Source organism: Hyperolius riggenbachi, chromosome 7, assembly GCF_040937935.1.
Source record: "Hyperolius riggenbachi isolate aHypRig1 chromosome 7, aHypRig1.pri, whole genome shotgun sequence".
NCBI lineage: Eukaryota > Metazoa > Chordata > Amphibia > Anura > Hyperoliidae > Hyperolius > Hyperolius riggenbachi.
The window spans coordinates 3,810,346-3,835,366 of record NC_090652.1 but is presented as its reverse complement, the minus strand read 5'-3'; the positions used below and the strand labels follow the sequence as shown (position 1 = coordinate 3,835,366).

At 48.9% G+C, this 25,021-nt stretch overlaps 1 protein-coding gene across 2 annotated transcripts in view; it reads right to left on the bottom strand.

Moving 5' to 3' along the window:
• LOC137524056 (neuronal-specific septin-3-like) overlaps positions 1–25,021 on the bottom strand; it is a 246,507-nt gene that overhangs the window by 153,323 nt on the left and 68,163 nt on the right. Inside the window, exon 2 of one of the 2 annotated variants that reach the window (XM_068243489.1) lies at positions 1,237–2,853. The exons of the other annotated variant lie outside the window; for it this stretch is intronic. Coding sequence (XP_068099590.1) covers positions 1,237–2,853 — 1,617 coding nt within the window. The remainder of the gene's footprint in view (positions 1–1,236; positions 2,854–25,021) is intronic. 2 annotated transcript variants of the gene reach the window in all.

Sequence of the window (25,021 nt, the reverse complement as noted above, 5' to 3'; positions counted from 1 at the left end):
GTTCTGCCATGAGAAATTACAGGTCCTCTTTAAATACTCACCTATGGAGACAGAATGCTCTGGATCCCATAGAGTTCTCGCTATGTCCCCTCCGTCCCCTGCTGTCAACCGTTCAAAGTTCATGCCTTCAGGACTTCTCTGAAGGCTTCAGAAGCACTCACGTCCCTGAGTTCCTCAGAAGACAAGCAGATCCGTGCGCCCCTGAGTATAGACTTGTGCATGCACAGTATGGAAGCACTCACGTCCCCAAGTGTTTCTGAAGACAGGTGGCTCTGCACTGTGGTGTATACAGCATGCTGCTGTCTTCTGAGGAACTCAGAACACAAGTCCTTCTGAAGCCTTCAGAGGAGTCCTGGAGAGGTGTTCAACTAGTAAGTCGAATAACTTTAATGGGGGTGACAGCGGTGGGCAGGGAGAGGACCAGGAAGGGTCTATGGGATCCTAGAACCTTCCCTTTACCCGGGATCCCAGAACCTTCCCTTTACCCGGGATTCTAGAACCTTCCTTCTACCCGGGATCCCAGAACCTTCCCTCTACCCGGGATCCTAGAACCTTCCCTCTACCTGGGATCCCAGTACCTTCTCTCTACATGGGATCCTAGAACCTTCCCTCTACCCGGGATCCCATAACCTTCCCTCTACCTGGGATCCCATAGACTTCCCTTTACATGGGATCCTAGAACCTTTCCTCTACCTGGGATCCCAGAACCTTCCTCGTTTCAGGGTTGCAAAAGTATACCAGTCCCCGCCATACACATTCCAGTTGTGATGGGCAATTTTGATTGAGTAAAACAATCCCATCCGTATAAAATTAAACCAAAAAGGTAAAACCAATTGATTAAAATGTGATCAGTTTGGATCAAATGTAATAGTTTAATCTGAAGATTTTTGGATGATTACTCTCAAGGTCTTCGATTTCCTTTCAATATTACCGTTGTGTTGTCAGACTTAGCATAACACTTACAGTATATGATAGGATTGTGACAAGGGCAATGGATATACAGTTGTATAGTATTCTGCAAGATGCCCTGGTGGGGTGTGTGCAATAAGCTGTGCTAAGAAGAATAATTTGCATCATTATGTGCGTCTTATGCATCATGAATAGAGCGCAATGAATTGCATGTAATATTTTGCATTCCCCACCACTCATCCTATGATAAGACTTAAGACCCTAACCCTAACCGGTCACTCGTGAATGTGACAGATTAGTTCTGAAAAGACTAGTAAATGTTCTTACCTTCTAAGCCAGAATCTCTGGTCTTGAGTTTTTCCTCCTCACGACGTTCAGACGATCTCAGCAGGCCAGACGGTTGTTTGAAAGGTGTTGCTGTTGGTGGTACTATGATTTGTGGCTCACTTTGAAGATGGTTCTGAAGAGGTGGAATGCCATTGATGGACTCCAAGGTGGTTTCTGGGACATTGTGGCTCTGCTGGTTATCTTGAAGATAGGTGGTGGATGTTGAATGTCCACCACCTTGGATTCTGGTCACGAGAGGGGACTTTTCATAACAGGCTGGTTCTTGAATGCTCTTCACATTGTTAGGTAGATATCCCGTTGACTTTTCATTGACCAAGTCGTCTTGCACATACTGATCCTGTAGATTATCAGCTTTGGTAAAGGAATGAGCCCTCTGCATCATGGATCGGAGTCGATCGCTGGAATGGTGTAATTCCGACGGCTTCAGGTTATGATTGAAGTTTGATTCTTGGAGAGAATCTTGATGTGCTGGTGGCAAACGGGAACTGGTAATGGGTGATACTGGAGCAGCAAAGTTGTGGGAACTTGTCCTTCCTATGGATGGAATCTGAGACTGGCTTTTCACAGGAGATTTCTCCTTGCTCACTTGAGAAGAAACACCAGGGGTGGCATTGAGATTTACTCTTAGCTGTGTTCGGGGTAAAGGTCTATTAAACTGATCAGCAATGGAACCATTAGGTTTTCCGATAGGGCTCTGGAGAGATAGTGGAAACTTCTGAAGAGTAGTGTGCTGAAGAGGACCAAAAATGGGAGGAGGAGAGGGAGAGGAAGTCAGATCACAGTTGATTGGTGCACATTCCGCGGGAGGCGAGGAGGAGGCAGAAGATGAGGAGAATGAAGGTTCTCTACTTATGGACTTTGTTGTATTCCTGGATGAAGGTCGCTTGAAGTCGGGAGTTGGAGAATTCCATCCTTCTGATGGTGGATATCCAGCATCTGGAGAGGGAACCAAGTCAGGCACGCTGTCCTCGGTAATGTGAAGGTCTAGAGATGGCAAGGAACCATGGTTTTTGGCAGTCACAGGTACCAGACGGACTCCTGGCCGTTCTACTTCAGAATGAAACACATTCCCATGGGATGAAAATTTTTTAAGAACTGGGCTGGTCACATTGGACATCGTGACACCAGACCCATGCTGTCCTATGGGCGTCTGTGTTGGACGGAGTGGCTGAAAAGGTTTCATGGGCGCTGGACACTCCAGACTAGACGTGGAACTGTGGAGGCTCTCGCTATCGCTGCCGTGCCGAGGGGATGAAAAGCCACTGGGGTGAAGCCGCGTTTGGAATGAAGACACGCGGGTGAGGCCTTGCCCCGCTGATCCATTGGTCTTGGCCATCTGCATCGTACCACGGTTGAAAGACAAGCTGCTGGTGATTCTACTCTTGAGGACCGGACTCTGGGAGGGACTGCTGCTGGAGCTGATGCGGATGTGGGACTGGTAGAGTGGCTGGTGGGATCCCGTAGACATCTGGCTATCCCCATTGCTCGCTCTTGGTACCGAGCCATGATTCGGACTGAACGGAGAACTGAGCGAGGAGGTCGGAGTGAACACGGGGGTGTCGTCAATGTCCTCCATGTCAAAAGACCTTTTTAAAGCTGTGAATGAAAAACAAAGCAAAGTTAACTAATGTACATTAAAGCGGACCATAACCAAACTTTTTTTTACATTCAAAATATTTAGTTGCAGCACTCTGACACATACAAAGATAAATAAACACTCCTTCAAGCCTATGAGCATTTCAGTGCATGCTTTTCACCCTTCTCTTTTCATAGCTAGGGTTATACTGGGGGCAGCCATTACTTCTGAGCTTAGTAGGAGGTTTTAGATCATGGGTGTGTCTGTCATCAGCTACCCTCCCTCACAGGGGCGTGGTCTATGTGAAATCTCACACAAGCTGAGATCACCTCCCCTGTGATATCATCAGTAGCAGCCTGTGTTCTGTTTTTTATCTCCTCCACCTGTCTGCCGGATTCTGTCCCGGCAATATGAAAGGAAGGGAGGGGTTCCTCGAATAAATGTAAAATATTTTATATTTGTCATCATGCCGCTGGAAAAAGGCTGCTATTTATTATTATAATTTAGAAAATAGATTTTATTTCTGAAATCTTGTATTTTTAATTTGGGCCCACTTTAAGTAGGAAAAGCCTAAGAAATTAAGAAAAGAGAGCAAAACAAACTTGCAGAAACACAAGTGAGTCATACGTTATTATTGTTATCTACATCATACATCAGGACTTTTAACTTCTTCAAAAAGTCCCTTTCATCTCCCGACACTGCAGATCAAAGTGATATGACATGGTGTTCTGGAGGTCTAGTTTTCCACATTAAAGAAGACCGAATTCTCTCGCTCGTTCAGACTACAAGAGCATTTTTAAGCGCTCGAGATTTGAAAAGCTCTTGCGATTGCGATGTTATGGCGGATTGTTACAGAATCACATCGCTCCAGTGAGAAGACATACATAGGACAACATTAACAAGAGCTTTTCAAATCACAAAGCTCGTAGAAAAGCTCTTGTAGTGTGATAATGAGCAGGAGAGTTCATTTTTTTTGCAGTGAACAACCCACGACTGAGGCCATTGTGTATAAATCTTCCCAGTGATAAAAAAAAAAAAAAACATTTGAAAAACTTTCTAGGAAGTCACATGGTGGGTGGGGTGAGTGAAAAGGACAATGCTATTGGCCATCGTTCGGGGAAGTTATCCACCGGGTCAGTCGCTGGCTGCTGTAGTCACGCTAAATTGGATAGTGTACTGGTTAAGGGCTCTGCCTCTGACACAGGAGACCTGGGTTCGAATCTCGGCTCTGCCTGTTCAGTAAGCCAGCACCTATTCAGTAGGAGACCTTAGGCAAGTCTCCTTAACACTGCAACTGCCTATAGAGCGCGTCCCAGTGGCTGCAGCTCTGGCCTAACACTGCTACTGCCTATAAAGTGCCCCCTAGTGGCTGCAGCTCTGGCCTAACACTGCTACTGCCTATAGAGCGCCCCTAGTGGCTGCAGCTCTGGCCTAACACTGCTACTGCCTATAGAGCGCCCCTAGTGGCTGCAGCTCTGGCCTAACACTGCTACTGCCTATAGACTGCCCCCTAGTGGCTGCAGCTCTGGCCTAACACTGCTACTGCCTATAGAGCACCACTTAGTGGCTGCAGCTCTGGCCTAACACTGCTACTGCCTATAGAGCGCCCCCTAGTGGCTGCAGCTCTGGCCTAACACTGCTACTGCCTATAGAGCGCCCCCTAGTGGCTGCAGCTCTGGCCTAACACTGCTACTGCCTATAGAGCGCCCCTAGTGGCTGCAGCTCTGGCCTAACACTGCTACTGCCTATAGAGCGCCCCTAGTGGCTGCAGCTCTGGCCTAACACTGCTACTGCCAATAGAGCGCTCCCTAGTGGCTGCAGCTCTGGCCTAACACTGCTACTGCCTATAGAGCGCCCCCTAGTGGCTGCAGCTCTGGCCTAACACTGCTACTGCCTATAGAGCGCCCCCTAGTGGCTGCAGCTCTGGCCTAACACTGCTACTGCCTATAGAGCGCACCCTAGTGGCTGCAGCTCTGGCCTAACACTGCTACTGCCTATAGAGCGCCCCCTAGTGGCTGCAGCTCTGGCCTAACACTGCTACTGCCTATAGAGCGCCCCTAGTGACTGCAGCTCTGGCCTAACACTGCTACTGCCTATAGACTGCCCCCTAGTGGCTGCAGCTCTGGCCTAACACTGCTACTGCCTATAGAGCGCCCCCTAGTGGCTGCAGCTCTGGCCTAACACTGCTACTGCCTATAGAGCGCCCCCTAGTGGCTGCAGCTCTGGCCTAACACTGCTACTGCCTATAGAGCGCCCCCTAGTGGCTGCAGCTCTGGCCTAACACTGCTACTGCCTATAGAGCGCCCCCTAGTGGCTGCAGCTCTGGCCTAACACTGCTACTGCCTATAGAGCGCCCCCTAGTGGCTGCAGCTCTGGCCTAACACTGCTACTGCTCATAGAGCACCACCTAGTGGCTGCAGCTCTGGCCTAACACTGCTACTGCCTATAGAGCGCCCCTTAGTGGCTGCAGCTCTGGTCTAACACTGCTACTGCCTATAGAGCGCCCCCTAGTGGCTGCAGCTCTGGCCTAACACTGCTACTGCCTATAGAGCGCCCCCTAGTGGCTGCAGCTCTGGCCTAACACTGCTACTGCCTATAGAGCACCCCCTAGTGGCTGCAGCTCTGGCCTAACACTGCTACTGCCTATAGAGCGCCACCTAGTGGCTGCAGCTCTGGCCTAACACTGCTACTGCCTATAGAGTGCGCCTTAGTGGCTGCAGCTCTGGCCTAACACTGCTACTGCCTATAGAGTGCGCCCTAGTGGCTGCAGCTCTGGCCTAACACTGCGAATGGCTATAGAGCACCCCCTAGTGGCTGCAGCTCTGGCCTAACACTGCTACTGCCTATAGAGCACCCCCTAGTGGCTGCAGCTCTGGCCTAACACTGCTACTGCCTATAGAGCGCCCCCTAGTGGCTGAAGCTCTGGCCTAACACTGCTACTGACTATATAGAGCGCCCCCTAGCGGCTGCAGCTCTGGCCTAACACTGCTACTGTCTATAGAGCGCACCCTAGTGGCTGCAGCTCTGGCCTAACACTGCTACTGCCTATAGAGTGCCCCCTAGTGGCTGCAGCTCTGGCCTATCACTGCTACTGCCTATAGAGCGCCCCCTAGTGCTGCAGCTCTGGCCTAACACTGCTACTGCCTATAGAGCGCCCCCTAGTGGCTGCAGCTCTGGCCTAACACTGCTACTGACTATATAGAGCGCCCCCTAGCGGCTGCAGCTCTGGCCTAACACTGCTACTGCCTATAGAGCACCCTCTAGTGGCTGCAGCTCTGGCCTAACACTGCTACTGCCTATAGAGTGCCCCCTCGTGGCTGCAGCTCTGGCCTAACACTGCTACTGCCTATAGAGCACCCTCTAGTGGCTGCAGCTCTGGCCTAACACTGCTACTGCCTATAGAGTGCCCCCTCGTGGCTGCAGCTCTGGCCTAACACAGCTACTGCCTATAGAGCGCCCCCTAGTGACTGCAGCTCTGGCCTAACACAGCTACTGCCTATAGAGCGCCCCCTAGTGACTGCAGCTCTGGCGCTTTCAGTCCGCCAGGAGAAAAGCGCGATATAAATGTTCTGTGTTTGTCTAATTCTTGGTGGGTGTGGTCATTATCGACCTCCTTGGCAGGGTTTCAACTAATGTGTGTATGAGGCTAGCGATGATATCTTCCAAAGCCAGCTGACTACTGTGAAGCCAGCCTGATCCAGATGTCTGAAATCGATCGGTATGTAGCAATCGCTCTATCACCCAGCAACACACGATTTCTATCAAAAGGAGTTCAAAAATCCATCGGACTTCTACTAATTCTGGCGTCCTACTGATTGATGATTGAGACTCATAACTCGATCTCGGGCAATATTCTGTCTGATTCAATCTTCTTTTATCAAACTGACTGTCTCGCAAATTCAATAAGTCTTATATCTGCTGTCAATTTTTTTCTGATTAAGAAAAAGATCGTATCGGGCAAAAAAAAATATACCGCCTACTGACTGCCAGCGACCGACACCAGCTCAGGATCGATCTCTTTCTTGATCAGAAATAGATTGGATATGGTGGAAATTATCAATCGAAATGCTAACTATCATTCAGTGTTGGTCCATCCAATCCATTTTTGATCCATATCTAATTGGAAACATAATCATAAATATATCCGATCAATGTCAGATCCGAATATCGATCTAATCACTTTCTCAGGTCAAGATTGCATGATGTGCACCAGCCTTTAAAGAGTAACTGTCGGGCATAAAATCAAAAATCAGTTCTTTATTTTTATCTGGTAAACAAGTAATAAGGATGCTAACCAGGCAATCCAAAAGTTACACATCACTATTACTTTTCTTGTTGATAAATGATCATTCCCCAGTTTACATGACTCTTATTTGGTACACACAAAGGAAGTTGCAGGGCATGCTGGGTGGTCTTTTTTTGCTTCTCTACTTTCCTTCAGACTTAACTAATGCAGCCTGATTGGCTGAAGCCTCTTTCCATTCTGCTTCCCCCTCCCACATCTCTGTTCCTCTCTGATTGGCCAATATTTCTCATGCTGAGACAATGGACAATGCACTTTCTATAGTGAAGGGCGGGCAAATCAGGCAGAGGAGAGTAAGGGAGGAAATGACATCAGAATTGGCTTCAAAATAGCAACAGTAAATATGGAAACTGTCTAGAATAGGATTCTCTACTCTTCCTTTATAAGATTCACAGGAATCATTACGTGGATAGCACAATACATCTGTTATGTAAGTAGAGCAAGTATTTATCTACTTATATATGTGGAGGGTTTTCTGAGAGAGTATGGCTGACAGCTCCTCTTAAAGGGAACCTGAGGTGAGAGTGATATGGAGGCTGACATATTTATTTCCTTCTTAACAATGGCAGTTGCCTGGCAGCCCTCTTGATCTTTTGGCAGAAGTAGTGTCAGAGTCAAACCTTGGAACAAGCATATGGCTATTTCAGTAAAACCTGAGTCAGCGGAGTACCTGATCTGCATGCTTGTTCAGGGGCTATGGCTAAAAGTATTAGAGATACAGGATCAGGAGGACTGCCAAGCAATTGGCATTATTTAAAAGACCACTATTGTAAAAAAAAAGTAGGCAGTTGACAGAACAGACAGGTTTTGGGTCAGTCCATCTCCTCATGGGGGATTCTTAGGGTTGACTTTGTTTTCAACAGCATTTTCTGAACAGCAGTTGCAAAGTCTAACTGACAAAACAGTTTGCCAGTGATTGGGAAGGCTGGCTGGTATCTTACTATTTTGGCAGTTAAACTGCTGTTCCGGAAATGCTGTTGTAAAGAAAGAAAACCCTGAGAATCCCACATGAGGCGATGGACTGGCCCAAAACCTGTCAGTTCTGTCAGATTTTAACTGCCTACTTTTTTCGGCGCTTGTGGTCCTTTAAAAGGAAATACATATGGCAACCTCCGTATCTCTCTAAACTCGGGTTCCCTGACATAGAGGCTGTCAGTAATTTATCTGCTTGGAGGTGATTCTGGGCAGTGCCGGTTCAAGTAACAATTGGGCCCTAGGGCAAAATTAGCCTGGGGGCCCCCCAACAGACACCCCCCGAACCAAAAAGCGTCATTAGAGGCCCTTTGTTGCAGCCAAATTTCCCTCCTGGGCCCCTGAGCTGGCTGCTGACCCTCCCCCAATCACCTCCCAACTTAACGGACTCTGCAGAGTCCCTAGGGAGCAACAGTTAAGATGGGGAGGGACAACTTTGGGGCCCCTACAGGCTCTGGGGTCCTCGGGCAATTGCCCATTTTTTCCTATGGTAGCTCCGGCCCTGATTCTGGGTGATGCTGTGGAGGTTTGCTGGGTGGTCAGTCTGAGGACCCCGGCTTGGTACCGAGGCTCTGGGTGATGCTGTGGAGGTTTGCTCGGTGGTCAGTCTGAGGACCCCGGCTAGGTACCGAGGCATCTGTCGTCGGCCCCCACGCACCCCCCTTCTGAAAGTACGCTGAACGCAAGACCAGATCTGACTGCAATTCCAACTATTCATCTGACACGACATGCCAAGTCTCCGCTGGAAATAAGAACAATACGCCTAATTATTAAACCAGCGATCCCTCTTTCCAAACTCCGCGTCCATCTATGAGGGGTCCACAGCAAGTCCATATAAGGTTTTATCCTCAGGGAACACAGGAGACTGAAAACGTTACATAATAACACAGAAACTTTCAAAGCCTCAATATCCTTTACCCATTAAAGGTAGGAACAATGGGGGTCTGTTTGGGAGGAATGCGAGCGGCGGCGCACAGCTGTCAATACTCCCGCCGCTGCGTACGTGCTTCAGAGGCTACTACTGCCACTGCGACTGGCTTCAGAGGCTGCTCCTGCCACTGCAATGTGCTTCAGAGGCTACTACTGCCACTGCGACATACTTCAGAGGTTACTCCTGCCACTGCGACATACTTCAGAGGTTACTCCTGCTGCTGCAACATGCTTTAGAGGCTACTCCTGCCACTGAGACATGCTTCAGAGGCTGTTCCTGCCACTGCAACATGCTTCAGAGGCTACTCCTGCCGCTGCAATGTGCTGCATAGGTTACTACTGCCACTGCAACGTGCTTCAGAGGCTGCTACTGAAAGATTCAACGCGTTTCTTCAGAGCCTACTCTTGCCACTGCAATGTGCTTCAGAGGCTGCTCCTGCCGCTGTGACATGCTTCATAGGCTACTCCTGCCACTGCAATGTGCTTCAGAGGCTGCTCCTGCTGCTGCAACATGCTTCAGAGGCTACTCCTGCCACTGCAACATGCTTCAGAGGCTACTCCTGCCACTGCAATGCGCTTCACAGGCTACTCCTGCCGCTGCGACATGCTTCAGAGGCTACTCCTGCCACTGCAACATGCTTCAGAGGCTACTCTTGCCACTGCAATGCGCTTCACAGGCTACTCCTGCCGCTGCGACATGCTTCATAGGCTACTCCTGCCACTGCAATGTGCTTCAGAGGCTGCTCCTGCCGCTGCAACATGCTTCAGAGGCTACTCCTGCCACTGCAACATGCTTCAGAGGCTACTCCTGCCGCTGCAATGTGCTGCATAGGTTACTTCTGCCACTGCGACGTGCTTCAGAGGCTGCTACTGAAAGATTCAACGTGTTTCTTCAGAGCCTACTCTTGTCACTGCAATGCGCTTCACAGGCTACTACTGCCACTGAGACATGCTTCATAAGCTGCTCCTGCCGCTGCAACGGGCTTCAGAGGCTACTCCTGCCACTGCAACGTGCTTCAGAGGCTTCTCCTGCCACTGCAACAGGCTTCAGAGGCTGCTCCTGCCACTGCGACAAGCTTCATAGGCTACACCTGCCGCTGCGACAAGCTTCTAGGCTACTCCTGCCGCTGCGACAAGCTTCATAGGCTACTTCTGCCGCTGCGACATGCTTCAGAGGCTGCTCCTGCCACTGCGACATGCTTCAGAGGCTACTCCTGCCACTGCAACATGCTTCAGAGGCTTGTTCTGCCGCTGAGACATGCTTCATAGCTACTCCTGCCATTGCAACATGCTTCAGAGGCTACTCCTGCCACTGCAACGTGCTTCAGAGGCTACTACTGCCATTGCAACATGCTTCATAGCTACTCCTGCCATTGCAACATGCTTCAGAGGCTACTCCTGCCATTGCAACATGCTTCAGAGGCTACTCCTGCCACTGCAACGTGCTTCAGAGGCTACTACTGCCGTTGCGACATGCTTCATAGTCTACTCCTGCCGCTGCGACATGCTTCATAGGCTACTCCTGCCGCTGCGACATGCTTCATAGGCTACTCCTGCCGCTGTGCCGTGCTTCATAGGCTAGTCCTGCCGCTGTGCCGTGCTTCATAGGCTACTCCTGTCACTGTGACGTGCTTCATAGGCTGCTACTGCCGCTGAGACATGCTTCAGAGGCTACTCCTGCCGCTGCAATGTGCTTCAGAGGCTGTTACTGCAAGAATCAACGCGCCTCAGAGACTACTGCACAATGCAACGCACTTCAGAGGCTACTCCTGCCGCTGCAATGTACTTCAGAGGTTACTACTGCCACTGCGACATGCTTCAGAGGCTACTCCTGCCACTGCAACATGCTTCAGAGACTACTGCACAATGCAAAGCGCTTCAGAGGCTACTCCTCCCACTGCAACATGCTTCAGAGGCTACTCCTGCCACTGCAACATGCTTCAGAGGCTTCTCCTGCCGCTGTCACATGCTCCAGAGGCTACTCCTGCCACTGCAACATGCTTCATAGGCTATTCCTGCCACTGCAACGCGCTTCAGAGGCTACTCCTGCCACTGCAACATGCTTCAGAGGCTACTCCTGCCACTGCAACGCGCTTCAGAGGCTACTCCTGCCACTGCAACATGCTTCAGAGGCTGCTTCTGCCACTGCAACATGCTTCAGAGGCTGCTTCTGCCACTGCAACATGCTTCATAGGCTATTCCTGCCACTGCAACGCGCTTCAGAGGCTACTCCTGCCACTGCAACATGCTTCAGAGGCTACTCCTGCCACTGCAACGCGCTTCAGAGGCTACTCCTGCCACTGCAACATGCTTCAGAGGCTACTCCTGCCACTGCAACGCGCTTCAGAGGCTACTCCTGCCACTGCAACATGCTTCAGAAGCTACTCCTGCCACTGCAACATGCTTCAGAGAATACTGCACAATGCAACGCGCTTCAGAGGCTACTCCTGCCACTGCAACATGCTTCAGAGGCTACTCCTGCCACAACAACATGCTTCAGAGGCTACTCCTGCCACTGAAATGCGCTTCATAGGCTGCTCCTGCCGCTGCCACATGCTTCAGAGGCTGCTCCTGCCACTGCAACATGCTTCAGAGGCTACTATTGCCACTGCAACATGCTTCAGAGGCTACTCCTGCCACTGCAACATGCTTCAGAGGCTGCTCCTGCCACTGCAACATGCTTCAGACAGAGGCTACTCCTGCCGCTGCAACGCGCTTTAGAGGCTACTCCTGCACAATGTGTCATGCTTCAGAGGCTACTCCTGCCGATGCAACGCGCTTCAGAGGCTACTCATGCACAATGCAACATGCTTCAGAGGCTGCTACTGCAAGAATCAGCGCGCTTCAGAGACTACTGCACAATGCAAGTGCTTCAGAGGCTACTCCTGCCGCAAAACGTGTGCGGAAAATCTACATGGGAGGAAGCGTTCACTAATGAGAGTGAACTGTGCGTCATCGCATTCCTGCGCACTTGATATTCCTGTGCACGTGACTCCGCAGGTCTCCAGTAGGAGTGACTGTCCGTAGATCATTCCTGACAGGCGAGAGTGACAGGTGTATCCAGGCGAGTATTCGCACAGGTCGCGCCTCCGTGTAGCGCAGAGAATAAAGAAAATATCTTCACATGATGAACACTTGACATGAGCTGTACTCAGTTCTCTCCCCCCCAGGGGGCTGATGGAAGGAGTCCTGTGCTAACTTGTGAGCCGACAGAGATCTGACTCTTTAAAGCAAACAGAAAGGGGAAAATAAACGTTTTTGACTTTGACCACAAACCGCATACACAGATGCCCAGGATCTCATCAGCGCAGCTGAAGCAAAGAAAGAAATCTGATTTTATGGCTACTTCCCATTCACACTAAGATATACAGTAAAAGACCACTTTAAAGCTAGGCAGTAGAATACAGAGATAGTTTTCCTGTTCTGCAGCCATCCAGGCAGCTTCCACCAGTGCTTTTCAGTTCCTACCAGATACTATCTCAAGCAAATCAAACACCAGAACAACAGTGGAGCAAATTGTAAAGTATAATATGCTATAGAAAAGCATGGCTGATTAGAGATCCTCAGTGACTGACAGCCGCCTGCTCACTCCCAGTTGGTCTTGAAGCACTTCCTGTTTAGTCAGACAGGAAATAAGAGGGGGGGGAGGGGCTGCTCTGACAGCTGATGCTCCGCCTCCCCACTGGCTGACAGCCTTTCACAGCTGCAGACTGACTGGAGAAGCGGGGTGGGGGGCGTGCAGGCAGCTGGTGGTTTCGGAGGAGCTATGACTTGGTACATGACTTGGTACATTCCCTCTTTATTTTGTAATAAAAGCACATTTTTCTTTTCATCCCCTTTTCCTGCAGCTGGTTGAGGGAACTCATTGTATACGACGCGCAGATCCTCCACGATTGTTACAATCAGAACACATAAAAACGTTTAAGGAAAAACACAATTGTTGTGAAGATAACAGGAAATCCACGTCCGTTTGCCTCTGGACATGAAAGGATGAATACAGAGGAACCTCATCATTAGGAGAATTGTGGCGAATAATTACCCCCCCCCCCCCCCCCCCCCGGGCACAGCGACATGTGGAAGCCATGCCCCCCCCTCCCCCGATAAGAGGCTCCGCCTCCAAATCATTCACCGCAGGCATCGCCACAAACATACCGCTGATCTGCAGCTTCATGTGAATAAAACATGTCTTCCCATATTAATCGGCAGAAGATGTCAGTGCTATATAAATACATAATAATAATGTGGTAGGACATTAGACTATGACTATGGTAGGATTAGATTGTGAGCTCCTCTGAGGACAGTCAGTGACATGACTATGTACTCTGTAATGTGCTGCAGAAGATGTCAGTGCTATATAAATACATAATAACATTATGGTAGGACATTGGACTATGACTATGGTAGGATTAGAGTGTGAGCTCCTCTGAGGACAGTCAGTGACATGACTATGTACTCTGTAATGTGCTGCAGGAGATGTCACTGCTATATAAATACATAATAATAATATGGTAGGACATTAGACTATGACTATGGTAGGATTAGAGTGTTAGCTCCTCTGAGGACAGTCACTGACATGGCTGTGTACTCTGTAATGTGCTGCAGGAGATGTCAGTGCTATATAAATACATAATAATAATATGGTGGGACATTAGGCTATGACTATGGTAGGATTAGATTGTGAGCTCCTCTGAGGACAGTCAGTGACATGACTATGTACTCTGTAATGTGCTGCAGAAGATGTCAGTGCTATATAAATACATAATAATATTATGGTAGGACATTAGACTATGACTATGGTAGGATTAGAGTGTGAGCTCCTCTGAGGACAGTCAGTGACATGACTATGTACTCTGTAATGTGCTGCAGGAGATGTCAGTGCTATATAAATACATAATAATAATATGGTCGGACATTAGACTATGACTATGGTAGGATTAGAGTGTGAGCTCCTCTGAGGACAGTCAGTGACATGACTATGTACACTGTAATGTGCTGCAGGAGATGTCACTGCTATATAAATACATAATAATAATATGGTAGGACATTAGGCTATGACTATGGTAGGATTACATTGTGAGCTCCTCTGAGGACAGTCAGTGAAATGACTATGTACACTGTAATGTGCTGCAGGAGATGTCACTGCTATATAAATACATAATAATAATATGGTAGGACATTAGACTATAACTATGGTAGGATCAGATTGTGAGCCCCTATGAGAACAGCCAGTGACATGACTATGTACTCTGTAATGTGCTGCAGAAGATGTCAGTGTTATATAAATACATAATAATAATAATATGGTAGGACATTAGACTATGACTATGCTAGGATTAGATTGTGAGCTCCTCTGAGGACAGTCAGTGACATGACTATGTACTCTGTAATGTGCTGCAGAAGATGTCAGTGCTATATAAATACATAATAATAGGGTAGGACATTACACTGTGGCTATGGTAGAATTAGATTGTGAGCTCCTCTGAGGACAGTCAGTGACATGACTATGTACTCTGTAATGTGCTGCAGGAGATGTCACTGCTATATAAATACATAATAATAATATGGTAGGACATTACACTATGACTATGGTAGGATTAGAGTGTGAGCTCCTCTGAGGGCAGTCAGTGACATGACTATGTACTCTGTGAAGTGCTGCAGAAGATGTCAGTGCTATATAAATACATAATAATAATATGGTAGGACATTAGACTATGACTATGGTAGGATTAGATTGGGAGCTCCTCTGAGGACAGTCAGTGGCATGACTATGTACTCTGTAAAGTGCTGCAGAAGATGTCAGTGCTATATAAATACATAATAATAATATGGTAGGACATTACACTATGACAATGGTAGGATTAGAGTGTGAGCTCCTCTGAGGATAGTCAGTGACATGACTATGTACTATGTGAAGTGCTGCAGAAGATGTCAGTGCTATATAAATACATAATAATATAGTAGGACATTACACTATGACTATGGTAGGATTAGACTGTGAGCTCCTCTGAGGACAGTCAGTGACATGACTATGTACTCTGTAATGTGCTGCAGAAGATGTCAGTGCTATATAAATACATAATAATAATATGGTAGGACATTAGACTAGGACTATGGTAGGGATTAGAGTGTGAGCTCCTCTGAGGACAGTCAGTGACATGACTATGTACTCTGTAATGTGCTGCAGAAGGTGTCAGTGCTATATAAATACATAATAATAATATGGTAGGACATTAGACTAGGACTATGGTAGGGATTAGAGTGTGAGCTCCTCTGAGGACAGTCAGTGACATGACTATGTACTCTGTAAAGTGCTGCAGGAGATGTCAGTGCTATATAAATACATAATAATAATATAGCAGGACTATGTCATTTAATGGAAACAGACCCATAGCAATTCATTGCTGTATGAATTTGTGTACCAAAGAATGCACAATTTCGCACGTAGTGGAAACAGGCCTAATCCAGGTGCCGCCTCATTCAGAAATTTGGTCTGGATACAAAATGGCGGACACATTTGCGGTCTAGTCACGCTTTTCTTTCTTCTGGATGAACCTGTTTAGACGTCCAGAACTCCCCGCCGGCAGGAAGTGGTCCGTATGTCGGCGGCGTTCCCTCGCTGTTCCAGATGCGCAATGTTTAATAATACAACAAAGGGGCTCAGCAGGAGTGTAGTGACCTCTTCAACCCCACTTATGGCTTGCGGAGGGAGGAAGTGAGGCAGGAGGACACACTGAGGGATGAGCGGGACAGACGCCATGTTTGTTTCCTGTCAGGGGACAGCAGATAGCGGACCAGGCCCAGAGCAGCAACGCCTAACAGAACGCACTGATAAGCGTCGTGATGTGCGCGGATAAACATGTCAGTTTTCACACACAGGCTGCCATTGTGTCCTGAGACTATATATATAGGGAGTTCTCTATATCTGTATGGAAAATGTTCATAGCCTCGGGAATATGTTTTCCGTTTTGGATTACAAATACATTTTTGCCATTTTCTGACCTCACTGCCATGTCTAGCAAGTACCTTACGGTTATTTCACACCGAAAAATCACAGAAAAATTGCAGCCGTTAGTGCTTAGGATTTGTCGTGGCGATTTTACAGCGATTGCGTTTGCGATTTGCATTCCAGGAAAGGGAATCGGAGAGCGATTGTTCCCCAAATGCTACATGCTAGGGAGACGACACAGAACATTTATATCGCGCTTTTCTGCTAGTGGATTCAAAGCGCCAGAGCTGGTAAAATTGGGCAGTAATTCGCCAATCAAACTTGGATGTGTGTATGCACTTACGGTCCATGCAGAACTGGATAAGAATCATACAAATGTAATGATGGAATACGCAATTCCTGCTCGCTGCCTGGGATTACATATACCAAAAATGCGGGCACTGCACGCGGATTCGCATAGGCAATGTAAGTGGATGGGGCCGTTTCCAGAGCCGTCAGATTTCGCGTGCAGAAGGAATGTGCGCGAATCGCCGCTAATGTATCTAATAGGGAAATCGCATGCGGGGTGACCATGCGTTTTTTGCTGCGAAATCGCATGCGATTTCGTATAGGTATTAATGTTAATTTACACAGGCAGTGACATGGTTAAATTCGCATATACCTTACCTATGCGGAATCGCATGCGAAATCGCGGCAAAAACGCATGCAGAATCGCACCCGCATGCAATTTCGTCCGCGGTGGAATGCAGGCGATTCCGCACCGCACTAGTGGAAACGAGCCCTAAAAGAAAACCCAGGAAAATCTTAAAGGATACCCCAACTGAAATGTGACATAATGAGATAGACATGTGTATGTACAGTGCCTAGTACACAAATAACTATGCGGTGTTCCTTTTTTTCTTTCTCTGCCTGAAAGAGTTAAAAAAAAGGTATGCAAGTGGCTGACTCAGTTCTGACTCAGACAGGAAGTGACTACAGTGTGACTCTCACTGATAAGAAATTACAACTATAAAACACTTTCCTAGCAGAAAATGGCTTCTGAGAGCAAGAAAGAGATAAAAAAAGGGGAATTTCTTATCAGTGAGGGTCACACTGTAGTCACTTCCTGTGTGAGTCAGGACTGAGTCAGCCACTTGCATACCTTCTTTTTAACTCTTTCAGGCAGAGAAAGAAAAAAAGGAACACAGCCTAGTTATTTGTGTACTAGGCACTGCACATACACATGTCTATCTCATTATGCCACATTTCAGTTGGGGTATCCTTTAAGGCAACCATTAATGATACAATCTTGAATGTACAATCTTACCAGTTCTATAGGTGACCATTAGCAATGCAATTTTCAGCAAACGATCTTATGTTCAATAAGCCCATTCAAAAGAGAAGGTTGTATATAACGTAATAAAAAGTATAGCGCTCGACACCTAAATATACAGAGCAATATGACTGACAGGACTAGCGAAAAAAGCCAAAGTTCTTGAAAACCACTAAACAAGTCCAACATCTAGAAGTCCTCTGTGCTGACAATGATCCAAACTGGAATCCTTAGGTAGTGTAAAACACGCTCACCAGATCCAATGGCTGATTGGTTACGATCAGCAACAATCGCTCAATGGTGTGTAGGGTCCTTGCGACCGCTTAGCCTTCTTCCTAATATTCGCTCAAAAGAAACAAAGGGACATACATAGCGTAACCGTGTTTTTTGACCAAACTGTGAGTTTTTTCCTCCACCAGTGCAAAGCCACTGTGCAGTTAGTGTGCAGTTAGTGTGCAGTTCGTGTGCAGTAGTACGATTACACGCTCACCAGATTAAATGGCTGACCCTGCAACAGACCAGCTTTGTGCGCTTATGGGTGTAATCATAATCTTGAAAACTCCAGTATGCGACAATCCTTCCTTAAAAACGCAAAAAACAAGCTGCCATAGCATAATACCGTTTAATCAACAAAAGCATATACAGAAGTGCACTCACATTTCATAAAACACAATGCGCATATATAAAAGTCCATAGGACGTCCTCCCACCGCCACTCCGATTACAGCGAACAGTGTAGCGAACCATTCTGATAGTGTGAAGCTAACAACCTGTAATTGTCCACCCAGAGGAGCTGCTGATAGTAAGGCCTCTTTTTCACGAACTGTTTCTAGGCAGTGAAATGCCTCTCAATGCCTCTCAAAGCGTGGCTGAATGGTGTAATGGTTAAGGGCTCTGCCTCTGACACAGGAGATCGGGGTTCGAATCTCGGCTCTGCCTGTTCAGTAAGCCAGCACCTATTCAGTAGGAGACCTTAGGCAAGTCTCCCTAACACTGCTACTGCCTATAGAGTGCGCCCTAGTGGCTGCAGCTCTGGCGCTTTGAGTCCACCAGGAGAAAGGAGCGATATGAGGGCTCGTTTCCACCATAGCGAATCCGCATGCGGCGCCGACATGCGGATTCGCTTGGTACATTGAAGTGGCCAGGGCTGTTTCCATATGTGCGGCGTGCGGGAGCGATTTGGCGGCGGGCCAAATCTGCACGACGGGACCCACAGAATTCGCCTGCGTCGGGAATCCATGCGAATCGCCGCTAATGTATTTAATAGGAAAAACGCATGCGTTTTTTACATGCGTTTTTACCCGCGATTCGCGTGCGATTTCGCACCTTTTTCAATGTTATTTTGCCCTGGCAGAGTCATGGTTAATTTCGCATAGCACCCTGCCATGCGAAATCGCACGCGAAATCGCGGGTAAAAACGCATGCGGAAACGCATCCGCATGCGTTTTTACAAGCGTCGGGATGCCGGCGAAATCGCGTCGCAACAGTGGAAACGGGCCCTGAATGTTCTGTGTTTGTTTGTTTGTTCAATGCCTCTCGGGGTGGCTGGATAGTGTAATGGTTAAGGGCTCTGCCTCTGACACAGGAGACCAGGGTTCGAATCTCGGCTCTGCCTGTTCAGTAAGTAAGTTCAGTAAGTAGGAGACCTTGGGCAAGTCTCCCTAACACTGCTACTGCCTATAGAGCACGTCCTTGTGGCTGCAGCTCTGGCGCTTTGAGTCCGCCAGGAGAAAAGCGCTATATAAATGTTCTGTGTTTGTTTGTCTCAAACTCTCACAACTGCTCACTGCTGCCTGGTAACTGCTTGTCGCTGCCTGGTAACTGCTTGCTGAGCACACAGCTCAACAGTTCGTGGAAAAGAGGCCTTAGGCCCAGTGCACACCAAAACCGCTAGCAGATCCGCAATACGCTAGCGGTTTTGGGAGCTGATTTCAGAGCGATTCTAGGTATGTTTAGAGAGGTTTTCTAAACATACCCAGCGGTTTTGGGTGCGTTTTTGTGTAGCAGATTACACATATTGTTACAGTAAAAGCTGTTACAGAACAGCTACTGTAACAAAAATGCCTGGCAAACCGCTCTGAACTAGCGGTTTTCAGAGCGGTTTGCGGTTTTCCTATACTTTACATTGAGGACGAAACGCTTCCGAAAACCGCAAACGCGCAGCAGGAGGCGCGTTTGTGGCTTGGCAAAAAACTCAAACCGCCGGTGTGCACCATCCAATTGCAATACATTAGACAAGCGTTTTTAGAGGCGGATGCGGCCGGCGGATCGCTCCAAAAACCGCTCGGTGTGCACTGGGCCTTAGTGCCCATCAAAGGCCCGGTTCACATTAGCGGTTGTTTGCCAAACGGACCGGATGACCTGACCGGATCCGGACCGGATCCGGATCGGAACCGTACGGTTCTGATCCGGATCCGATCCGGATCCGGTCAGGTTGCATCAGGTGTCCATCAGGATGCGATCCGGATCCGTTTGGCAAAAGTTACGTTAAAAACAAAAAAAATGTTGGGGTCTGGGAGGTCAGCAGAAGGGGGACCTGTGGAATCAGGCCCTCTGCTGTTTAGCACTCACCTCCACCTCCGACATGCTGCCAACATCTCCGGATCCGGATCCAGCTGTGCTGCTCCACTCCAAAATGCTTGCCCATGTGTCCCCATCCAATATCGCCGCAACAATCCCCATAGGAAGTGGGGTAGAACATCCGGATTTCTCAGCCAGTGTGTTGTGCGCTCTCCGGTTCCCATTGGTGTGTATTGGCCGGATGGTGCAGTCCGGCTCCGCCCCGGATACGGCTCCCGGAGGAGCCGGATGAAAAAATAGCGCATGTTGGAACGGAGGCCGGAGTCCGGATCCGGCCCGGATCCGGTCCGGCTCCGGTTCGGCAGAACGGACGCATGTGAACGGACGCATAGGCTTTCATTGCTATGCCGTGCGTCCGTTCCGTCCGTTCTGCAAGCGGTGCGGCTCCGGCACGCCGATTCTGGAGGGCCACCGCAAGTGTGAACCGGGCCTTAGGCCTCTTTTCCATGGACAGTTGAACTGTGTGCTCAGCAAGCAGTTACTGTGTGCTCAGAAAGCAGTTAGCGGTCAGCAGCAAGCAGTTGCCAGGCAGCAGCGAGCAGTTACCAGGCAGCAGCAAGCAGTTACCAGGAAGCAGCGAGCAGTTATCAGGCAGCAGTGCGCAGTTACCAGGCAGTAGTGAGCAGTTGCCAGGCAGCAGTGAGCGGTTACCAGGAAGCAGCGAGCAGTTATCAGGCAGCAGCGAGCAGTTGCCAGGCAACAGTGAGCAGTTACCAGGCAGCAGCGAGCAGTTACCAGGCAGCAGCAAGCAGTTACCGGGCAGCAGCAAGCAGTTATCAGGCAGCAGTGAGAAGTTACCATGGAGCAGTGAGCAGTTACCAGGCAGCAGTGAGCAGTTACCAGGAAACAGCGAGCAGTTATCAGACAGCAGTGAGCAGTTGTGAGAGTTTGAGAGGCATTTCACTGCCTATCAGCGGTCCGTGGAATAGAGGCCTTAGGCCTCTTTTCCATGAACTGTTGAGCTGTGTGCTCAGAAAGCAGTTACCAGGCAGCAGTGAGCAGTTACCAGGCAGCAACAAGCAGTTACCAGGCAGCAGTGAGCAGTTACCAGGCAGCACTAAGCAGTTACCAGGCAGCAACAAGCAGTTACCAGGCAGCAGTGAGCAGTTACCAGGCAGCAGTGAGCAGTTACCAGGCAGCACTAAGCAGCTACCAGGCAGCAACAAGCAGTTACCAGGCAGCAGTGAGCAGTTACCAGGCAGCAGTGAGCAGTTACCAGGCAGCAACAAGCAGTTACCGGGCAACAGCAAGCAGTTACCGGGCAGCAGCGAGCAGTTGTCAGGCTGCAACAAGCAGTTACCAGGCAGCAGCGAGCCGTTACCAGGCAGCAGCGAGCCGTTACCAGGCAGCAGCGAGCAGTTACCGGGCAGCAGTGAGCCGTTACCAGGCAGCAGTGAGCAGTTGTGAGAGTTTGAGAGGCATTTCGCTGCCCTATCAACAGTTCATGGAAAAGAGGCCTTATGCTGGGAATACACGGTACGTTTTGTGCGTTCAATTTGGCGCGCAATCTATTAGCCATTCGATACTCTGCTCGTGTCTCTTATCTTCCGCTTGTTTTTCTTATCTTTTTTCTATTCACTTCTATGAGAAATCGAGCGGAACAGAATCCAGCGGAACATCGGACATGTCGGAATATTATCATGGAAGGCATCTATCGGAACGATTCTCCGCAAACAACGTCCCGTGTATTCCCAGCATTATACTGTTGTGCGGCGGTGGTGGGCTGAAATAGAAAAAAAAATAACAAGGCACTTCCTGTGCACTGCCGGGATTGCTGCAGTAATGCGCTGCAACTTCGTCGGGCGAGAGTACCACAACCGCATCAAGCAGTGGCGTGGCAATAGGCGATGCAGAGGGTGCGACTGCACTGGGGCCCATGAACCAGAGGGGCCCAGTAGGAGCCCTCCCTCAACTGCAATGTTAGCTTTTCAATGGTGCTAATGCTGGTAAGGATCACTTCAATATACTGTATGATTTGAATAGTGGTTATTATTAACAAACTGCCCCCCCCCCCCCTTCCCCAACACACACTGTTTATACCTCTTATACTGGGGAGGTCCTTGGCAGGTTTTGTTGCACCGTATGAATCGTTATATGTAGAATGCTTGGGGGGCTCAATATAAAACTTGCACTGGGGCCCAAAGCCATTGCCAGTAAGTGTAAAAGGGGCGTTACCCACCTCATGGAGGGTCATCTAGCATGGTTCAATATCTCAGGGCTGAGTGTAATCAGAAAGCCAAAGACGTTTTCAGAGGATGAGCTGTTCCTGCCTTATGGTGGGCCCCGAAGAAGGGGGTGAGATCTCGGTACTGACTATATTTAAGGAGCTGAAGGGAAAGGCCAGAGTAAGTTTTCTCTTTTTCATGCTGATCATGTTAGTAGAATATCTCAAACAGTGGCATAGCTAAGGAGCTGTGGGCCCTGATGCAAGTTTTACAATGGGACCCCCAAGCACTCTATACATAACAATTGATGCCGCGCACCAAAACCTGCCAATGACAACTACAGTGTCAGAGCTGCAAGGAGGGGATGGGGAGATGGGGAGCAGCTTGTTAATGATTACCACTATTCAAAGTATCTATAGAAGTGATTATTACCACCACAGGACCAATAGAGAGCTAATACTGTGGTTGAGGGAAGGCCCCATGGAGTCCCTCTGGCCCAAGGGCCCCGATGTGGTCGCTACCTCTGCACCCCCTATTGCTATGCCCCTGATCTCAAGATGTGGTATACTACTGGATACTACAACCAGAAAGGTAGAGAGAAGATCAGCATGCAGAGGATCATGTTCTTTGGGGGTATCTCAGATGTTAGGGCGGTTGGATAGTTAGTGAGGAGATCAGTATAAGAATATGTCGGCTTTGCGGAGGGTCATGGTGGTGGAGGGGTTCTGGGGCTGGTTTGATATCTCAGAAGTTAGGGCGGTTGGATAGTTAGAGAGAAGATCAGAAGGAAAGTGCCCCCTGTCTTGTAGAGGACAATGAAAGGAGTGATGATCCAGTGATGGGTATGACTAAAGTTAGGAAGAAGATCCAGAGTAGAGATCTGCCTACCTTACGCATGGTCATTCTGGAGGAGGTGATGTCCCAGTAGTAAGTTGTCTCAGGAAGGCAGTGAGAAGGTTATTAGGAATGGAGTGTGTTCAGCCTAGCAGAGGGGCTCTCAGTGAAGGGTCTGTCCCAATGTGTGGTCAGCACTTACACACTGACGTTTGGTTGGCTGGATAACAGCAGGAATCAAAGTCCACACAGACATTTGGTGCATGTGACCTCATCCCTTCTTAGCACAGCCAGATTATTGGCCTTTTCCACCATCTGTTCAGTAACTTTTCCCAGATCTTATCAGGTTTTCTGGGAAGGAGGGGGAGACTTCACAGCTTATTGTTTATCTAGAAACTCTGGCCTCTTCCTTGCAGTGTCCAACATGTCTTTCCGCTCCTAAAGGAAAACAATGTTGTCACTGTGAGGATCTTGTTCACAAGGCCTCCTGGAGAAGATTTCTCTCCCCCCCCCCATGCTTCTCCTCCCATCCCGGCTACTCCAGACTGCTCCTCAGCTCCAGTTATTGGGTCATGCTTCTTCTCCCATCCCCAGCTACTCCAGACTGTTCCTCAGCTCCAGTTATTGGGTCATGCTTCTCCTCCCATCCCCGGCTACTCCAGACTGTTCCTCAGCTCCAGTTATTGGGTCATGCTTCCCCATGCTTCCCCTTCCATCCCCAGCTACTCCATAATGTTCCTCAGCTCCTGTTATTGGGTCATGCTTCCCCATGCTTCTCCTCTTATCCCCAACTACTCCAGACTGTTCCTCAGCTCCAGTTATTGGGTCATGCTTCCCCATGCTTCTCCTCCCATCCCCGGCTACTCCAGACTGTTCCTCAGCTCCAGTTATTGGATCATGCTTTCCCATGCTTCCCCTCCCATCCCCAGCTACTCCATAATGTTCCTCAGCTCCTGTTATTGGGTCATGCTTCCCCATGCTTCTCCTCTTATCCCCAACTACTCCAGACTGTTCCTCAGCTCCAGTTATTGGGTCATGCTTCCCCATGCTTCTCCTCCCATCCCCAGCTACTCCAGACTGTTCCTCAGCTCCCGTTATTGGGTCATGCTTCCCCATGCTTCTCCTCCCATCCCCAGCTACTCCAGACTGCTCCTCAGCTCCAGTTATTGGGTCATGCTTCCCCATGCTTCTCCTCCCATCCCGGCTACTCCAGACTGCTCCTCAGCTCCAGTTATTGGGTCATGCTTCCCCATGCTTCCCCTCCCATCCCCAGCTACTCCATAATGTTCCTCAGCTCCTGTTATTGGGTCATGCTTCCCCATGCTTCTCCTCTTATCCCCAACTACTCCAGACTGTTCCTCTGCTCCAGTTATTGGGTCATGCTTCCCTATGCTTCTCCTCTCATCCCCAGCTACTCCACACTGTTCCTCAGCTCCAGTTATTGGGTCATGCTTCCCAATGCTTCTCCTCCCATCCCCAACTACTCCAGACTGTTCCTCAGCTCCCGTTATTGGGTCATGCTTCCCCATGCTTCTCCTCCCATCCCCAGCTACTCCATAATGTTCCTCAGCTCCAGTTATTGGGTCATGCTTCCCCATGCTTCTCCTCCCATCCCCAGCTACTCCAGACTGTTCCTCAGCTCCAGTTATTGGGTCATGCTTCCTCATGCTTCCCCTCCCATCCCCAGCTACTCCTGACTATTCCTCAGCTCCTGTTATTGGGTCATGCTTCCCCATGCTTCTCCTCCCATCCCCAGCTACTCCAGACTGTTCCTCAGCTCCTGTTATTGGGTCATGCTTCCCCATGCTTCTCCTCCCATCCCCGGCTACTCCTGACTATTCCTCAGCTCCCGTTATTGCGTCATGCTTCCCAGATCTCCTTCCAGAATCGCAAGTAAAATATTTACTGTGCTCTCTTGTAATCTTATGCTGGGTACACACCATACTTTTTTCCGCTCGATTTTCCGCCCAATCGTTTTTGCCGCTCAAATTTTCTTTTGATTTAGGTTCACTTTAAAAACCACAACAACAAAAAAATAAAAACAGTCAAACTTACTTGCGGCTTCTTGCAGCCCCCTGCATTCAACCGGTGCCCACGCCGTTCTTTCTGAGACCCTCCAGCCAGCAGCAACAACCCCCTCAAAGCTA